At 39.8% G+C, this 19,579-nt stretch overlaps 1 protein-coding gene across 2 annotated transcripts in view; it reads right to left on the bottom strand.

Annotated features, from left to right (window-relative positions):
- Nucleotides 1-19,579, bottom strand: part of bmp2k (BMP2 inducible kinase) — a 37,231-nt gene that overhangs the window by 16,366 nt on the left and 1,286 nt on the right. For both annotated transcript variants that reach the window (XM_054772297.1, XM_054772298.1), the window contains exons 2-6: nucleotides 6,256-6,374; nucleotides 5,903-6,008; nucleotides 5,011-5,153; nucleotides 2,559-2,680; nucleotides 857-938 (exon numbers count right to left, since the gene is read on the bottom strand). In XM_054772297.1, the coding sequence (XP_054628272.1) occupies nucleotides 857-938; nucleotides 2,559-2,680; nucleotides 5,011-5,153; nucleotides 5,903-6,008; nucleotides 6,256-6,374 (572 nt within the window). The remainder of the gene's footprint in view (nucleotides 1-856; nucleotides 939-2,558; nucleotides 2,681-5,010; nucleotides 5,154-5,902; nucleotides 6,009-6,255; nucleotides 6,375-19,579) is intronic.

Raw genomic sequence — 19,579 nt, 5'->3', positions numbered from 1 at the left:
GCTCTAGCCAAAGTTTCATCAGTTCATGCTCAAAGACTAGCAAGGACAGCTCTAGTCAGACTAGGCTTCATCAGTTCATGCTCACATACTAGATAGGACAGCTTTAGCCTGACTAGGCTTCATCAGTTCATGCTCACATACTAGATAGGACAGCTTTAGCCTGACTAGGCTTCATCAGTTCATGCTCACATACTAGATAGGACAGCTTTAGCCTGACTAGGCTTCATCAGTTCATGCTCACATACTAGATAGGACAGCTTTAGCCTGACTAGGCTTTATCAGTTCATGTGCAAAGACTTGATTCGACAACTCTAGTCAAATGCTAGTTGGAAAAATCTATTCTGACTCGAGCTGTCCTATCCAGTCTGAGCATGAATTGATGAAGTCGATCTGCAGGCTGCAAAATGACCCCCCGGTGCCACCGTTTATGCCCCCCAGCCAGCTTTGGCGTTTCCACTATAATAGTTGACTCCTCATTCAAGCGACAGCATCCTGCTCTTGTTTCAAAGTCCAAGCGTGCACACGTGATCGCTCCTCTCAACTGGCCGCCGTCCAAACGCGGCTCTCACCTTCAAATCAAACAAGGTCGTCACCTGGGACTCATTATGTCAAAGAAAGGGAAAATAGAGGCGAGCGGGCAGGAGACCTGGCTTTGTCGGGAGAGACGCTACACAATGTTTTTACGAGCGGGTGGGGCGAGGGGGAGCAGTCAGCGAGCTGGAGAAGGTAAACAAAGTCGGGCGGGCGAGGCAGTGAGGAGGAGGAGGAGGAGGAGGAGGAGGAGGAACCTGTCAGGGCAGAGTTAACGGCAAGGACACGAGCAGGATAAACCAGCCGTCCGCCAGCACACACTTACCCATATATCAGCTTTAGTGGTGATGGCTTTCCCTGCGTACAAGTTAATCATCTCTGGCGCCCGGTACGAGAGGGTGGTGTACCTGCAGGTTCAAGCGACAAAGCAGGTTACCAATTAGCGTGCAGCAACACCACCTGCATGCGTATGGACTTCACAAGGTCCAAAAACACGCCGTGAACTGGCAGTGCATGCAAACAACCTCCTGTTATGACACTCAAACACATCAATCACAATCCAACCTACGTCCGCCAACAAGCAAGTCCTCATCCACCGTGTTTGTCTTATTACTAAAAAGTGCCCGCTTAAGTCGACTTTGACGTACCTCGGGGTTTCCCATAAGTTTGTTTGTGGCGGCCCTTTTATTTTTATTTATTTATTTATTTTTAAGGTTAGGCGCTATCTGGTCACCCTCGCTCACAACCACAGGTGGCCTTGGGGCGTCCAAACTTTTTCCAGCGAGGGTCACATACTGAAAATTGAAAGAATGCAAGCGCTACTTTGATATTTTGTATCGATATGGTAAGAAAAAACTGCATAAAAAAGTACATTATTAATATGAACTTGAGCCTTTGCTCTTTTCCCCTCCATTTTTACCGTTTTTTTTCCCCATTTTCTTTTTTCTTAAATAATCTTTGCAAAGTGTCTTTTTGTATTATTATGACTTTATTGTCATAATATTTGGACTTTAATTCCATAATATTGGGACTTTTCCAAAAACAACTTTATTTTGTTTTGTTTGTTTCTCATAATGTTACGACTTAAAACAACAACAACAACATAATATTATTTAATGTTTTCAACTCTATGCTACTAAAAATGACATTTTTGCAACATAATACGAGTTTATTCCTGGAAAATTGCAACTTTTTTTTCTCGTTAGAATATGACTTTTTTGCCTTCAAATTTTTACTTTATTCTACTTTTGTCCCCCCCCCAAACTATTTAAACTTTCTTCTTGCAAATTTTCTTTTTGTAATTATTCCCTTATTTCGACTTTTTTGATATATTATTATAACTTTAACATTTTGTTGTTATTGTTTCTCATAATATAAAATTAAAAAAAAATTGTTTTTATGTGTGTCATTACTAAAATGACACACATAATATGACACCTTTATTCTTGTAAAATTGTGACTTTTTTGTCATTAGAATACCACTTTTTTCCTGAATATTTGGACTTTATTCTCATAAAATGATAACTCTTGTCATAAAATTACAACTTAAGAGATACGGCCTTTTTTCTTTAACATTTCAACTTCATGACGTTATTTTTCATCAAAATATTACAACCTTATTCTCCTAAAATGCAGACTTTTTCATGCTGCATGTATATTTTGACTTTATTCTTGTAAAACGATTTGTCAGTGTTTTCCGTTCTCTTATTTAGTTTTCTATTTGGAATGTGCCGCGGGCCATTAAAAACAGCACCCCCGGGGCCGCACTTTGGACACCCCTGGTGTAGCCTGCCGTTACATATTCATCCAGTAGATGGCATCCTAACACCACACGGCAACTCACTCTGGACAAAGTCACGAGTAAATGTGCAAGCAATGTCTAGTTTCCGTTTTGTCTACGTCAACAACCGCTTATGTCGACGTCAGTAGGCCAGTCCGCGGGTTCGAGTGTTTTTACCTTTGAACCCGACCGAAGGCAAGAGCGAGGCAGACAAACATCGCCCCTGAGTTCCATTTGAGTGACTTACTTCTTGATCTCGTCCTCCACGGCGGTCACGCCGTCTTTATGCGGCTGCAGAACCTTGTGAGTGGCGCTGCCGAAGTCGCACAGCACGTAGCTGCCCTGGTCGTTCAGGAGGATGTTCTCCACCTGCCGGATGACACGCCAATGACATCCACAAAATGTTAATTCGTGCGCTTAATATTACACCTTGAAAGTCAAACTGGCACTTTTTTCCTCGTTAAAGTGCGACATTTTCATGTAATATTTTACTTTCATTCTCATAAAACTGCGACTTTTATTCTCGTTACAATGTGACCTTTTCCCAAAATGTTTTTATTTATTCTTGTAAAATTGCAATGTTTTTCCTTTTTAAAATAAAACTTTTTTCTCGTAATATTTTCAACTTTCTCGTAAAATTGCAACTTTTTCCTCATTCGAATCCAACTTTTTTCTCATAATATTTCAACTTTAATCTCATAAAACTGCTGCTTTTTTCTCCTTATAATGCGACCCTTTTTCTTGTCATATTTTCACTTAAAATACGACTTTTTTTTTTTATATTTTGACTTTATTCTCGTGAAATTGCGACTTTTTCTCATTAGATTTATGACTCTCAAAATATTTTTATTCTCCGAAAAATTTGACTTTTTTTGTCCTTACGACCTTTTTTCTCAAGATATTTTGACTTCATTCTCGTAAAATTGCGACTTTCATCCTTTGTAAAATACTACTTTTTTTCTCGTAATATTTTGACTTTACTCCTGTAAAATTGCGACCTTTTTTCCCCCGTTTGAGTCCGACTTTTTCTTTAAATAATGACTTTTTTCTTGTCAATATTTTGACATTATTCTCGCTAGAATCAGACTTTTTTCTCAAAATGTTTTTATTTATTTTTGTAAAATTGCAATTTTTTTTTCCTTTATAAAATACAACTTTTTTCTCGTAATATTTTCACTTTATTCTCGTAAAACTGCTGCTTTTTTCTCCTTATAGTATGACCCTTTTTCTTGTAATATTTTCACTTTATGCTAGGAGACATTTTACTTTTGCCCTTACAACCTTTTTCTCAAAATATTTTGACTTCATTCTCGTAAAATTGCGACTTTTATCCTTTGTAAAAACTACTATTTTCTCGTAATATTTTGACCCTCGTAAATTTGCAACTTTTTTCTCCTTACTATAGGATTTTTTTTTCCTCAAACTGTATTTTCATAAATTGCAACTTTTTTTCCTTACAATACGACTTCTTTCTGGTAATATTTTCACTTTATTCTCGTAAGCATCCGACTTTTTTGTCAAAATATTTTGACTTTATTCTCGTAAAATTGTGATTTTTTTTTTCTCTCATTTCGAATCAAACTTTTTTCTTGTAATATTTTAACTTTATTGTCATAAAATTGTGGCCTTTTTCTCCTAACAATACGACCCTTTTTGTAGTAATATTTTCACTTCAGTCTCCTCAGAATCCGACATTTTTCTCAAAAAATATTTTGACTTTATTCTCATGAAATTGTGAAATTTTTTTCTCGTTCGAATCAGACTTTTTTTTCGGAATGTTTTGATTTTGTTCTTGTAAAATTGTGACTTTCCCCCCATTAGAGTCCGACTTTTTCTTGAAATATTTTGACTTAAATTCTTGTAAAATTGAGACTTTTTGTCTTGTTAAAATCTGAATTTTTTCTCGTCAAAATTTTGACTTTATTCTCGTTAGAATCAGACTTTTTTCTCAAAATCTTTGGACTTTATTCCCATAAAGTTGCAAAGTTTTTCTCGTTAGAATCAGACTTTTCCCCTCTTTTGTGGTTGCAGTGGTGTATCGTTTGCGTGGGTGATGGTCTGCTGTCTACACGTTTTGCACAAACTAGCAAAGCTCTCCCTGGAAAAAAAAGGTGCACACAATGAAAGCTAACTCCATGAAAGTGTGATGGTCACTTCCTTCAGTGACACATGACTGAGCCGCCACGCTCTTTTGTGTCCCTGCGCTGTTACATAAGCCAAGGGGGCCTAACAGAGGCCCAGCATTTGCGCATGAGGGGCGCGCATCCTTTTTAGAGGTCCCTCGCATGGTGGCCCACAAAGGCTTCTGATCATCTGCAGAGTAATCTGGCTGGGAGCCTATACTGCAATTTTTTATTTTTTATTTTTAAACCCTGAAGATGAAGTCAGCTGAAGGTGAACTTAAAGTGGGGCCACTTTGGAAAGCATTTGTGAGGGGAGAACACAGGAAGGGAAGGAAATACGAACACAAGCTGGCAAAGGAAACAAGGGTGCAGAAGAGGAAGCTGAGGAGTTGGAATGAGTGGAAAAGCTCTGCTGACTAAGCACGTTTTATATTTCAGCTCAGTTAAAGTCAATCCACAAGCTTCACCCTCTTGCCAGCATTGGGACACATTGAAGAGTTACGTTCCCGAGTGAGATCCTGCTTGCAAACGCACACACAAACAAACATACAGGCCGTCTGAGAAGCTCGTCCTGACCTTGAGGTCTCTGTGGATGATGGGGGTCTTGCACTGGTGCAGCCGCGCCACCGCCTCGCACGTGTCACAGAAGATGTGCAGGACTTCGGCCTCGCTGAAGCCCACGTTCAGCCGCTGGTTCATCTGCTTCACCACCTGGCCCGCTGAAACGCAGACAGACCGGCCGTGATGTCTTTAGCACAGACTCCAGCAGGGCAGTTGCTTCTCAACTGCTGATATTTTGACTTTATTCTAATAAAATTGGAAAGTTTTTTTCTCCTTAGAATACAACTTTTTTTCTCTTAATATTCCCACTTCATACTCAAAATTACAACTTTTTTTTTCTCGTACGGCCTTTCTCTCTTTATACTTTGACTTCATTCTCATAAAATTGGGACATTTTTTCTCCTTAAAATACAAGTTTTTTTTCTTTATTCTCGTTAAATTGCAACTTTTTTTCCTCGTCCAAATCTGACTTCTTTCTCTGAATATTTTCACTTCAGCGAGTATTCAGAACCTTCTAGACGGTCAAAGCGACAAATGTAGCATCATTTTCTGGTCTGGACACTTCTGGAGACTAACATGAACGCATGTATCGCTCTTCTCAACGAGCAGCGGGTCCCAATGTGCCTCCCACACGCCACCCCTGCAAGCCGGCTCAGTCTTGCTTGTGACATTAAAAAAAAAACACAAAAGGAAGCGGCACTTGTATTTCTAAATACATCTGTTTTGCTTTTCAGGTTTTTTTTCATCACTTTTTGTCTTTCCCATGCATAGAAATGAAATGCAACCCCACTTCCACAGATAAGATTGCAGTCCAGTGGGATGCACAGTCACCTTACTTACAATGTGTTCATCAAAAGGTGGTTCAGATATCTAGCATCCTATTGTGATGCAAAAGCAGGAAGTGTACCTTTGCAGTACTCCATGAGGATGAGGACTTCCCACACGCTGTCTGACACGGTATTGACGGCCGAGTCCAGGTAGCCCACGACGTTCTTATGGCCCGACAGCTCTTTCTGCAGGGAGGGAGGACATGACGGGGATCAGACCTACAAGCACACTTTAGAAAAATGTTTTGCATTGTGCACAAATGCCAACCCTGGCAGTGGTCTTTAGTGAGAAGCGTTTAGCTGAAACCCTGGAGAAGTCCTTTGTACAGCAAGAAATACCTTCGTCTTCTCATACAAATCTAATTGCAACTGGCTGGGCTGGTCTATTATGGCTTTTATTCATGACAGCATCACAGACAGCTTTGTATTGTACCATGATGGTGATCTCCCGCTTGTGGACGTTCAGGTCTGGGACATTGTTGACATACATCCTCTTGAGAGCGCAGCGGACGCCGCTGTGTGTACGAGCCAGGAAGACCACTGAGAAGCCTCCTACAAACACACACACCCCATCCTGTAAGCTATTTGTCACAACTGTCACTTGATAAAGGAGAAAGAAATATTCTAAGATCAACATTTACCCTGGAATACATTGTGAAATGAGGGGATATGAAGTATGTGTTCAACCAATATTATTATCATCTCGTCATATTTTGACTTTATTCTCGCAGAATTGAGACTTTTTTTTTCCTCCTTAAAAATTCGACTTCTCATAATATTTTGACTTTATTCTATTAAAATTGCAATTTTTTTCCTCCTTAGAGTAAGACTTTTTTCTCTAAGTATTTTGACTTTATTCTCATAAAATTGTGACTTGTTTCTCGTTAGAATACGACTTTTATCTCTTGATATTTTTACTTTATTCTCATAAAATTGGGATTTTTTTTCACATTAGGAGGCGACTTTACTCGTAATATTTTGACTTTATTCTCGTAAAATTTATACTTTTTTCCCCTTAGAGTAAGACTTTTTCTCTAAATATTTTGACTCAATTCTGGTCAAATTGTAACTTGTTTCTCGTTAGACTATGGCTTTTATCTCTTGATATTTTGACTTTATTCTCCTCAAATTGGGACTTTTTTTCTCTCTTAAGAATACAACTTTTCTCTTTGGATTTTGGCTTTATTTTCTTAAAATTGTGACTTTTTCTCTTAATATTTTGACCCCCGTTAAATCAGACTTTTATCTCTTAATATTTTGATGTAATTCCAGTAAAATTGCAGCATGTTTTGTTGTTGGAATTCGACTTTTTTCTATTTATATTTTGACTTTATTTTTTTGTCTTTATATTTTGACTTTTCTTGTGAATTTAAAGCTGTTTTTTCTCCCTTTTTTTGTAATTTTTTGAATTTTTATTTTTTTAATTTTTATAGAGCGTATATGGCCCCCAAGCCGCACTTTGGACACCCGGTGTTAAAATGATTGTGTTAAGGAAAACGTGATTCATTCATGAGGTCATTTAGCAGAGCTGCAGCGCACCGTTACCACGGCAACGTTTACAGTGACAGCAGAATTGCCCATTTCATTGTTTCCCATACATTCATTTGTGGTGGCATGCCACAAATACATTTGGACCGCCACAGTACTGCGTCATGGCCAGCTCCTTTAGCCATCTGAAGTTGAAGACGCTCATTTTACCTGAGCATAAGTTTATTTCACTTCTGTCCAAACACTGTCGAGCAAATGAACAATGACGCCAACGTTTGTGTGGGGGTGGGTCATGGTCTTACGCTCCTTTTCTGGACGATGCCACGGCACGCAAGTCCTCGTCATCAGGATGTGTTCATTGTGTTAGCGAAGCGTGAACAATGGCGCGCTTGTTGATCAACGAGTTACCTCAGGTCAGCTAACTGTTGCAACAAAAGTGTGTCCCTGCGCGGAGAGAAGACGAGCACCACGTAGAAGCTGCTCGCACGGGTTAAACAAGCGCACGGAAACCAACAGAAAGTAAAAACAAACAGCAGACGTGTGCGTGTTTGGAGTCACAACAGCAAGTTACTGAGAGCTTCACTTAACCCTCTTAGACCCCCGCTAACTGGGGGCTACTCAATATCAATAAACACATGTCCATGTAATTAGACCAGGGGTGTCCACCGAGGCCCACATACTGAAAAATCTGATGCAGGGGGCCACGGTGATATTTTGAAGTATTTGTTGTTCCATATGGAAAACATTGTTTAAAATGAAATAATTAAAATTGTGTCTTTTTTGGCTGTAGAACATGTTTCATTTTTCAGATTTTGACTTCATCCTCGTAAAGTTACAACTTTTTTACTCCTTAGAATCAGACTTTTTACTTGAAATATTTGGACTTTATTGTCGTAAAACTGCGACTTAATATGGTAAAAAAAAAAAAAAAAAAATTGTGTGGGTTTTTTTTTTTTTAGTAAAATTGTTGTACTTTTTTAGTAAAAATTCATAATTTTTTTGTAAAAAAATACTATTTGGCTTTAAATTTTTTTTATTTTTTTGACTTTGTAAAAAAAAAACTATTTTTTTAAAACTATTTTGGTAAAAATACATAATTTTTTGTAAAAATATGATGTATTTTATTAAATTTTTGTTTTAAAAACAAATATATTTTTTTCTATTCTCCTTAAAATAAAACTTTTTTCTCAAAATACGTTGACTTTATTGTGACTTGTTTAATATGGCAAAAAATTGGTAATTTTTTGTTAAAAATTACAAAATATGTGTAATGTGTTTCTGTTAAGTTTTTACCTGCCATTTTAAAATTATATATTTTGTTTTTTCTCGTCAGAAACAAATTCTCTCATAATATTTTGACTTTATTTTCATAAAATTGCGACTTCCTTCTCATTAAATCTGACTTTTCTTTTAATATTTTGAAAAATATAAAATTTGTAACATTGGGACTATACAAAATGTTTCCCAAAAAAATTACACTATTTAAATTATTTTTTTATATGTAATAACAATGCATAATTTTTTGAAACAAATATTTTTCGTACAGTCCAATGGGGTTGGGACCATCAGCTGTGTTGTGTGTATCCGAACCTTTGGCCTGTACTGTATTTTGCCAAAATGTCAGCATTTTCTTTGTGAATTTCTTGTCAAAGTATATTCCAGGCCAAGGCTTTGTGTTTTGTGCTACCTGTGAGTCATAACTAGTGTCGTGAGGATGAAACTTTGGACAAGAATCAATCTCTCGGGGGCCAACTACTGTCTAATAGCCCGAAGCGCTTTGTTATCTTAGCGTTCTCCCGACCAACTCCCACTACGCACGCTAGTTTGCACTTTATTCCAGCGTGTGACGAGCAAACAAGTCAATATTGAGGAAGGGCTTCTGTGCTTCGGAGTAAATATTAGCTTTTGCTTCATGTAAATAATAATCCTTAGCCAAGGGTTCCCAATGTGCTGCCCGTGGCTGTTTTTTCATTATTAGAATTTGACAAGAAAAAAAACGGGATGTCAGCAGTAATTTTACAAAATATTGACAGAAATAAACTGTAATCTAACGAGAAAATTTTTTTTGCTACTTTACGAGAATAAAGTCAAAATATTTAGAGAAATAATTGTCAAAATATTAAGAGGAAAAAGTCGTATTCTAAATGGTTTAAAGCAGGGAGACGGAGTGACAGAAGACTTCCAGGGAGGTGCAGCAGCTTGAATAAGGCAGTGGGATCCTCAATTCTGCAATCACAGCACCGTGATTTGGTGGATTATATCAATAATAAACAAGTCCCGGGCCGCAGTAGGCCCCTGGGCCACACTTTGGACACCCTGCCCTAGACAGCCCCAATCAATATGAAGCAAACACAAACAGCAGTGGTTTGTTCCGCAACATAACAGAAAAGAGGCAAAAATGTCCATTACCGTTTTCCAAAGTCAAAGCTGATGTGTGGAATTTATTGTTGTGCTGGAAAACACACGAGATAATAGGTCTGCTTTCATGGATGACTAAGGGAATTAAAACATATTCACATTTGAGAGGTTGAAATCAGAAGATATTGACATTTTTTAATGAAAAAACATATGAATCGAATGCCAAAATAACTGTCGATTAAATGAATAATTGATTGTCGATTAAACGTTGCAGCTCTAGTGATGAGTACCCATACATTTTATACTTTAATGCGTGTGTGAGGCATATTTAGGGCTTAAACCTGGAGCAAACAATGGCAACTGAAGAGAGAAGGTGCTCTGAGTGAATTACAAGTCACTGTTTTTGCAAATCGGAGGGGAACGGCCACATCAAGCGAGCTGGGAAGGTAGCCCCCGCACAAAACGTGGATCTACTGTAATAAAGAAAACACATTTTACCCAACCCGACATTGATTTGGAGTTATTTAATGAGTAAATAGAGAGCGAACACAGTCTGGGGGCAGCAGAAAAATCATGAAAATCAGTTTGTCCGAGGAGTCGACGGCCCTAATCCTAACCTGAACCCTGACCCTGACCCCAATCCTAACCCTAGCCCTATTATATTCCCTGATGGGAGGATCACTGTGCCACACTTTGGAAACCACTGGTGTAAAGGATGGCAAAATTACATTCTTGAATGTTGTTTTTAGCACTAAACTAGGTTTTAGAAAATAACAAATAAACTAGATTGCATTTGCGGCGGGGACAACCACGGTAACTGGGGAACGTAGTAAGGAAAGCCGCGTCTCTAAATATCACTTAGAATGGATTCCACATCGATGGCGTCACGCCGTCTGTCTCTGCACAGTAGATGTTTTCGTGCAAGGTGAGACCACATCTGCCTTCTGGTTTGTTCTGGTACCAACAGAGACCACCTGCTCCAGGATCAGGTTCTCACTAAATCAGCGCCCCAAGGCCTTTTGTCGCCTCACTAAGTCTCTGCCAGCCGCTGAGTGCTTGGAAGCATAGGGGGCGGTGGGTGGGGGCTGGGGGGCTCGTGCATACCAACTTTTTGGACAAAAGGAAGGACCCCTCAACACTACACCCCCCCACGGACTGCACAGGACTCGAACCGGTGATAGTGACGCAAACGCTGTGACCCAGGAACCACAGAGGCGGTTGTTGTTCAACGTTGGCCACAGAAATCACAACCATGCCGAGGACACAAAGAGTGGATTCATTGCTGATGTCCATCAATAGGTCCACGTTGGGATTATTTGATTTGTGAAGGTCAAGTGGTCGTTAACCAGTTCGCCATACCGCTGGCAGACAAAGCCAGAGGGACGCCCACATATCTCTTCAACCAGGCTCCCATCTTTTCATTCGCAATGAAGTTGGGATTTAACTAAAACGACACAATGAAGCGTCAACATGAAGTCAGCGAGGGGAGGCGGGGGTGGACCTGAACAAGGGCTTGTCATGACTGGAGAATTTTCCTCGGGAATGTCGTCATCCCTGCAAAAGCTGGAGAGTACGGTACTGCCCGGGTCTAAAGGAAAAACCCTGCAGCCTTTGCAAGATAGACATGATGATGGTGGGAATGTCGTAACCTGCGGTGTTTGGGATGTTTCTGCTGGACAGATGTTCCTCCTCTGTAGCATGATGTCATCTGTGATAACACCCCACACCACCACGCCCCCAACTTTGCGGTTTTTATAACCGACTGGTCCATACTTTCTCGCTCGTTAAAAAGCTGCATCTGAAAATGCAGCTCAGCTCTGTCACTCTTTTATCAGTGTTGGAGAGAGGAGCACTTTTTTTTTTGTTTTCCCCCCCAAAGCGGATGGAGGTATTTCCTCCTGGAGGGGGCCCCCCGCCACCCCACCATCCGCTAACACAAAGCCACGCTTCCTCTACGAGCTCGCACACTTGTCAAGATAAGCCTCAACTGACTTAAAGTCGTTTCAGGAAGCCACACGGACACATTTAGTCCAGCCCGCGTGGACGAGAAAAGGTTTGGAACGGAGGGTTCTTCCCAATATCAACAAACTTTGCTTCATTTCAAGCACACCAATGACATCTGATGAAAATGTCTACTTTGTCGAAGACCAACAGCTGCAGTTGTTACATCATACGAAACCCTCAGGAATGGATTTCCATGAAGCGGTCTCAGGGTCTTTTGCCAGCTGTCCCTGCTAATTACCAAGTCTGTGAGATTGAGTAAACCCTTGGAGATTTGCTATTATACGGGCTAATCTCTCAGAAAAAAGCAGCCAAACACCAAACATGGTCACGATGTCAAGGCAAAAGGTCAGTTTACAGGGTTGGCAAGGCCAGTTCTTAGCTTGTTCCAATCAGGGAGTCGAGGAAGGTCTTTGTTTAAATGTTAGCAAAGTGATTGCAAATGTAAGATACTGTTTTGGTTCAGTTCTTGCAGCAGCATATTAGCTCAACTATTGAAGCACACAATTCGGGGTAAAGGTTGACAAAACAACGAAGTATTTGAAAAGTTGGGGTTCAGCTATGTTTTGGCGAGGACGTTTCAATAAAGAGATTGTTGATTGACCACTTCCTCATCATCCTTTCAACACCCGAGCAAAAGCTACAGTAATTTATCCAGGAGATTTGTACCTTCAGCGCAATTTCCGGGAGTTTTCTGCAGAATCCGAAGAGTTGGCAGCCTTGATACCCGCAAAAAGGATGGGAAATGCTGCACTTGTGCATGCTGGGCTAGCGGTTTTAGAAGCGCTACAGCCATACGTACCAGGAGCTCATTTGAAAAAAGTCTCTGGAGTTTTTGTCAGTTTTCAGTTACAGGCAAGGCCAGTTCTGAGCTTGTTCCAATCAAGGAGCCGAGGAAGGACAAAGTATCTTTGTCTAAATGTTAGCAAAGTGATTGCAAATGTAAGATATTGTTTTGGTTCAGTTCTCCCAGAAGCATATTAGCTCAATTATTGAAGCACACAATTGAGGAGTAGGGTTTCCATAACAACAATAAAGTATTTGAAAGGCTGGGTTTGGTTTGGTTATGTTTTGGCGATGTTGTTTCAATAAAGACATTGTTGATCGACCACTTCCTCATCATCCTTCTGACGTCCAAAAGCTACAGTATTTTATCCGGGAGATTTGTACATTCAGTATGATACCTGCGAGTCTTCTGCATGCTGGTCCAGTAGTTTTGGAAGCGCTACAATCATCTGTACCAGCAGCTCATTTGAAAAAGTCTACAGAGTTTTTGTAAGTTTTCAGTTCAGCCTCGGTCACAACCAGGTGTACAATTTTTTTGGCCGCGCGATTTTTGTAATTCCCTGAGTCACTGCGGGAAGTCGTACAAAATACAGTATCTGAACGTGCGTTGGCTGCACTAATTCCGTATTTGGGGTGCACGTGTGGTACATGACACACTTAAGAGTCCACAAGTGCGACATACGAAATTGACATTTTGCCTAAACCTGACACTAGCAAAACGTACAAAAGACACATGCTGGCCGTACAGATCACGCACAAAAATGTACAATGTAAGTTTGTCTTGCAACCTGAAAAAAAAGAGCCCGTCGAGTTTGTTTGACATGACCAAAAAGACATGACAAAAAAAACCTCTGTGGCCAGTCTACAGCTCGAAAATCAGCACGTCACATGCGCACCCTCTGTGCGTTTCTTGCACGTAGAGCGACCGGAGGAGCCCGTTCGACCGGTTGTGACCTACACATTAAAGGGTGTTGTGTAAACATCTTTTTAGCATCTACTTCCATCCAATAAATAGCCCTCAGTTGATTGTACTGGAGGGTATTCGTAGGTAGAAGGTTGGGCTGCTTCATGTGCCACTCAATCCCACTCCAGCATCCTCCACCGGTACATTTTTCACCTTCTTCCGGCGCTGCAAACGTGGCGTCCTTGTAACCCACTTCAGCCTGGCTAATCGCTTTCCCTCAGGCCTTCACAAGTTACACCACAGTGACAGTCCAGATGCATCAGCGGCAAAGGTTCCGGCACTTAAAAATAGACGGGCGCTTGCTTTTTCAACATGCAGCCGAGAGATTCTGCACTTTGGAACGGATCAACGCAGGAGACAGCTTTCTCTCCAAACCAGACTTGGAAAACGGATAGTACTGTTTTGTTGACCAAACTACCATGGCTGGGTGACCACGTTTTTCCTTCCGCGAGGCCAGGAAAGCAGCATCATTCCAGGTCAGATGATGTGGGAGGTCCAAAGAAAGATGATAAATGTTGCAGCATCTGACGGTCTGTCTGGGATTTCATTAAACGACGCACAGTCACATTTGACGCTTACTCGTCTCTGCTTTCTTCACATGGGACGTCAACAAAGAGTCTGCATCATGGTCTGATCCACACTGATAAAAGAATGAATGTTGAAGCCACCATTTTCCAATACGTACCAAACCCATCAGTGAGAAAGCTAGAAAGCTTGAAAATAATAAGTGGGAGGGTGGCCGGCGCTGCCTTGGGCCTCAATGAGCAAGCACAAAGGCAGCGATGGCTGTCACGGGACGCAGGCTGCGTTTGCGCCGGCATTCTTTCAGCGGCGCTACAAAGTGACAACAATGAGGCACAGTGTGGCCATTCATCAGCCGTACAGTTTGCTAATCATGCCGGTTCTCACAGGTTTATCAAAAACGAGAACCTCTGGAGACGAACCAAAGCAGATGCGCTTTTCAGAGGGCCAAGTCAAAATGGTAATGATGAAGGTCTCGAAAGTGTGCAAAAATGACTTTTAGTGAGGTTCTAAGAGTAACATGTGACCCTACAGCAGCGATGACCAAACTTTTGGATGTGGGAGGCCGTTATTACGTGTCCCTGCGCACTGTCGCCTCTCCATTCTTGATGCAAGCATCTTCGTCACATACACAAGAATGGAGAGGCGACAGTGTGTTTGTGAGGTCTGGTTTTTTTGAGTAGGCATTTTTATGATGCAAATGCATTACTCTTTTAAACGCATATTGTTTTGAGAAGCCAAACTCTGTACGTAAATGTCCCAGCAACTAAGCGGAACTACGTTCCTCGTCACGGAAATCCAATTGGGGGGGTAAGTCACTGTTGGTGTAGTACACTGCTGATGGGGATGTCATACAACTTCATGCAAAAAAAAATCCATCAATGTTTCAGCTTTATGCTATTTTTCCCTCTTTATTATTATTATTATTATTATGACTTTATTTTCTTAATATTTTGTCTTTAGTCTTGTAAAATTACTGCTAATTTTTCAATTTTTACCGTTTTATTTTTATTGTATCATTTTTAGAGGGCCGCAAATGGCCCACGGGCGACACTTTGGCCACCCCTGCCCTAGCGCCTGTTTGTGAACAACAACCATGGAGAGAAGTCTAGCACCTCCCTCACTTTTGTGAGGGAAGACGCTCGCTTCATTATTTTTACCCAACCTAATTTCCCTAAAATTACAACTTTATCCTGTGCTTTGTATGTTTCCCATAATATTACAACTTTTTAAAAAATTATGTATGTTAGTCTTTAATATTTCAGCTTTATGCAATTTTTTCTCTTGATTATGATTTTATTCTCCTAATAATTTGTGTTTAGTCTTTAGCCATTTTTTTTTCAATTTTTCCTTGTTTTATCATTTTTTAGAAGGCCAATAAAAAACGTGGGTCGCACTTTGGCCACCCCTGCCCTCGAGTCTGTTAGTGAACAACAACCATGGAAAAAAGTCTAGCACCTCCCTCACCTTTGTGAGGGAAGACGCTCGCTTCATGAAGGAAAATCTCCTCCTTCGTGGATGTGATACCGCACCTGACCCGCCCCCAGCTACAGATATTTCTGAATTCTTCTTGTACATTATTTTACTTATTTTATGTAATATTTGGTGTTTATTCTCATAATATTGTCACTCTGTTATCATATTATATATATTATAATATATATAACCTAATTTTCCTAAAATTACAAATTCTTCTGTGCTTTGTATGTTTCCCATAATATTACAGCTTAAAAAATACATATGTATTTTAGTCTTTAATATTTCAGCTTTATGCTCTTTTTTTCTCTTGATTATGATCTTATTCTCCAAATATTTTGTGTTTAGTCTTTAGCAAATGTTTTCAAATTTTCCTTTTCCTTGTTTTGTCGTTTTTTAGAAGGCCAATAAAAAAGCGTGTGTCACACTTTGGCCACCCCTGCCCTAGAGCCTGTTTGTGAGCAACCAATGAGAAAAATCTAGCACCTCCCTCACTTGTTTGCTCCATTTTTGAGAGAAGACGCTCGCTTCATGAAGAAAAACAAATCTCCTTCTTTGTGGACATGACACCGCCGCTGACCCGCCCCTAGCTCTGTCGTGTGAACGCCAACCACTTTGTAATAAAGCAGGCTTCTCTACTCATCTTAAAATCTACCTGTCAGGCAGCCTTGTTGTATGTAATGTATGGCAAAAAAGTGGATCAAGTACACGATGGGGTCGTGATCATCGAAGAGCGTCTGCAGCGAGCAGCGGGCGTCATATCTCTCCAGGCTGCCGGCTAGCGGCGCGCCAGAGCAAACATTTCCAGATTTTGCTGACAGCAGGCAAATAGAGTCTGTCTGTGTTGAGTCGGTTTGTTTTGTGACAGTCATGTGTCACCGAATACAAAAAATAGAAGTGACGGACACTCAGAAGCCGAGTGGAGAACCCCACAAAAACACACGCGTTGTTAGGGTGACGCTAATTACCAGGAAGTGACACCACCGAGCATGAACGACATGCAAACATGAAGCTTTTCTGATACCTTTTCCAAAACTCTGCTTCTATCAAACGCGTGCCAACCCCCCCTCTGGGCCTCCGGACAAAAGAGGTCCCACTCTGCTGCTATTTCCGGGGAAGCATCGACGTTTTCGTATTGAGCGTAAATGGACGAGATAGCGACATGAACGACACGGATCGGTCAAATGTTGGTTTGAAGGGAATCTTGTGATTTTCAGATCGATGATAGCTCAAGAAGGGAGAGGTAAGGGGGGGGGGGGGGGGGGGGGGGACGATGGACGATGGAAAAATATCACATGACGATGGCGAGTACCTCAGTTTCAGCGGTTTGTCATTGTAGTCACTGGACTGATACAAGAAGCATCATCTGATGCATAACTTCCTTCATTTTTTAGAAATATATATTATTTTAAATTAATTACAAATAAAAAATGCATAACTTGCAGATTTTTTATCAATATTATTTATTTTAATTTACTAAAAAAAGAATGCATAACATTTGTATGGTATACGTATATATTACTTTTTATTTTAAACCATCACAAAACGTACACATAACAATGCAGAGCTTCCACGTCGCTTGTCAAACCCACAAGAAGCATAATTGGCTCGGATGACCAACAACATGAAACTCAAAACAGCCAGGACTCCCCCTATAGGCGTGGAGTGTCATTAACACTTCAATGACGAAACAAAGTGGTGTAAAAAAAAAAAAACATTTTGTCAAAAAACGATCATGTTTTTATTCAAAATGGTAAAAACTTTTACATTTGCCTTTTTTTTTGCAATATCGCCAGTATTTTCTCGTCATATTTTGACTTGAATTGCATACATTTTGACTTTTTCTTGTAAAAAGTTCAACACTGTAATATTTTATCTTTAATTATTGATTAAGTACCATAATCTTTAAGAATTAAATCGGCTGTGCAAACATCATGAACTTGAAGCATCCATCCATCCATTTTCTATACCCCTACTTCCTCATTAGGGTCGTGGGGGCATGCTGGAGCCTATCCCAGCTGACTTCGGGGTACACCATGGACTGGTGGCCAGCCAATGGCAGGGCACATATAGACAAACAAGCATTCACACTCACATTCATACCTATGGACAATTTAGAGTCTCCAATTAACCTCACCTGCATGTTTCTGGAATGTGGGAGGAAGCCGGAGTACCAGGAGAAAACCCCCACACACACACGGGGAGAACATGCAAACTCCACACAGAAATGCCCAGGGGAGAATCGACCCATGTCTTCCCGATCTCCAGACTGTTACTGTGTTGGCCAACGTTGCTAATGTTTTTAGCACGTGTGGCCCGAACTTGAAGCAATTGAGGCAAAATGAAGTGCAATACTCGGCTGCAACCAGCAGAGGCGCTGTTGACATCAATGCAGACCTCCACTAAGGCGCATTATACTAATAAATACAAATAAATTAATATTAAATATGAATACGTGTAATATTAAATGTAAGTAAATTAACCATAAATATCTACATATTATATATTTTTTTTATTATTAAAAACTAAATAACATGGTAACTTCAATTTTGTCCCAGCACGGCACAGAAATAACATTAACACAATTACAACACGCTGCCGGACAATTTTATTTTTAGACATAAAAAGGAGAAGCTGCTGGTGACAGGCTGCCACTTCCACTTGCCGGCTAGGTCACATGGTCCAAACCTTGCACCGTGTTCATTTTATTTCTTTCTTTATTTGAACCTTTATGACGCTGTGTGGCCCACTCGGTCCTGTGACACATTTGATCACTTCCTGCTACTGCAACTTTAAAATTGCAGCACCCCTTACAGTTGCCGGGCAAACCTGCCGAGTCACAAGACCACGTGACGGGGCGGCAGACAGGAGGGCCAGGAAGTGAGCGGGAACAGGTTTACCATGTGATGGACGATGCGTGTTGGAATATAACCACGTTCCCTGCGTGCCTGTTTTTTGTTGTTGTTTTTTATCGCGTTTGTGTAGCTCCACTTTCCCCTCCTCCAAACCGCTTTTCAACTCGATCATTTCTTATCAATGCTTAGTACATCTGCCATAAAAGACCAATAAATGGGGCAGCTTCATTAATAATAAAAGACAGCACTCCTTTAAATTTGCGAAGTAGGAAAAGTGACTTTCTATGGGGAAAAAACCTAATATGAGGGGGGGAAAAAAAAAGACTTAACATTCTAGTAAAACTACAATTTTATTCTCGTAATATAACAGTGGGATTCTTGCACTTTTACTGCCTTTTTCCTCTAAAAATAAAAACAATTTAATAATCACTTTCTTGGAATATTCCACTTTCTTCTCATAAAAATACAGCTTATTTTCCTCACAATATTAAAAGATTTTGTGGATTGGGAAAATTTAAAATAAATACATAAAATACATAAATATTTTCATAAAATTGCTAAATATAATTATATAATAATAATAATAATAATAATAATAATAATAATAATAATAATAATACAGCTTACTTTCTCATAATACTAAGAGTCTGTGGATCGGGGAAAAAAAATATTTTCATAAAAGAATAAATAAAACTGATGAATTTGCTATTACTGCCTTTTTTCTTTCAAAATAAAATATTTTGATAATTATTTCCCTGGCATATACAGCTTATTTCTCACAATATTAAAACATTTTGCAGTTCGGGGAAAAAATATTTTCATTTAAATAAATAAACACAAATATCTTCATAAAATTGTTATATAATGATATATATAAATAATAATATAACATGAAAATAATATATAATAATACATCTTATTTTCTCATAATATTAAAAGTTAAATATATTCATATATCTATTTCATTTTCTAATTTATTTTTTAATATTTTCATAAAATTGTTCCTTTCTTACAAAATTATATCTTATGCTGATTGTTAACTTTGGAGGAAAAATAAAATGTTTTGTCATAACGTCATAAAATTACAACAAAAGTAAAATGCTGCCTTTTCCCTCACAATTGGGCCCAACAACACGTATGGCGCACACAGAACCCGCAAGGCATGCTACCCAGGAAGTTACCTGGCATACCTTGTGGGTCACATTGTGCGTTCCACTTGTTTCGCCCCTCGTATGCGTTTTTTTTCCTCCATTTGCTGGTGGTCTCGAGAAATAACCCCCGTGAAAAGCAGCGATCGGCTGCATTAG

Source organism: Dunckerocampus dactyliophorus, chromosome 4 (genome assembly GCF_027744805.1).
Source record: "Dunckerocampus dactyliophorus isolate RoL2022-P2 chromosome 4, RoL_Ddac_1.1, whole genome shotgun sequence".
Classification (NCBI taxonomy): Eukaryota; Metazoa; Chordata; class Actinopteri; order Syngnathiformes; family Syngnathidae; genus Dunckerocampus; species Dunckerocampus dactyliophorus.
Note: the sequence above shows the minus strand (reverse complement) of the source record. Positions and strands in the feature narration are given on the sequence as shown.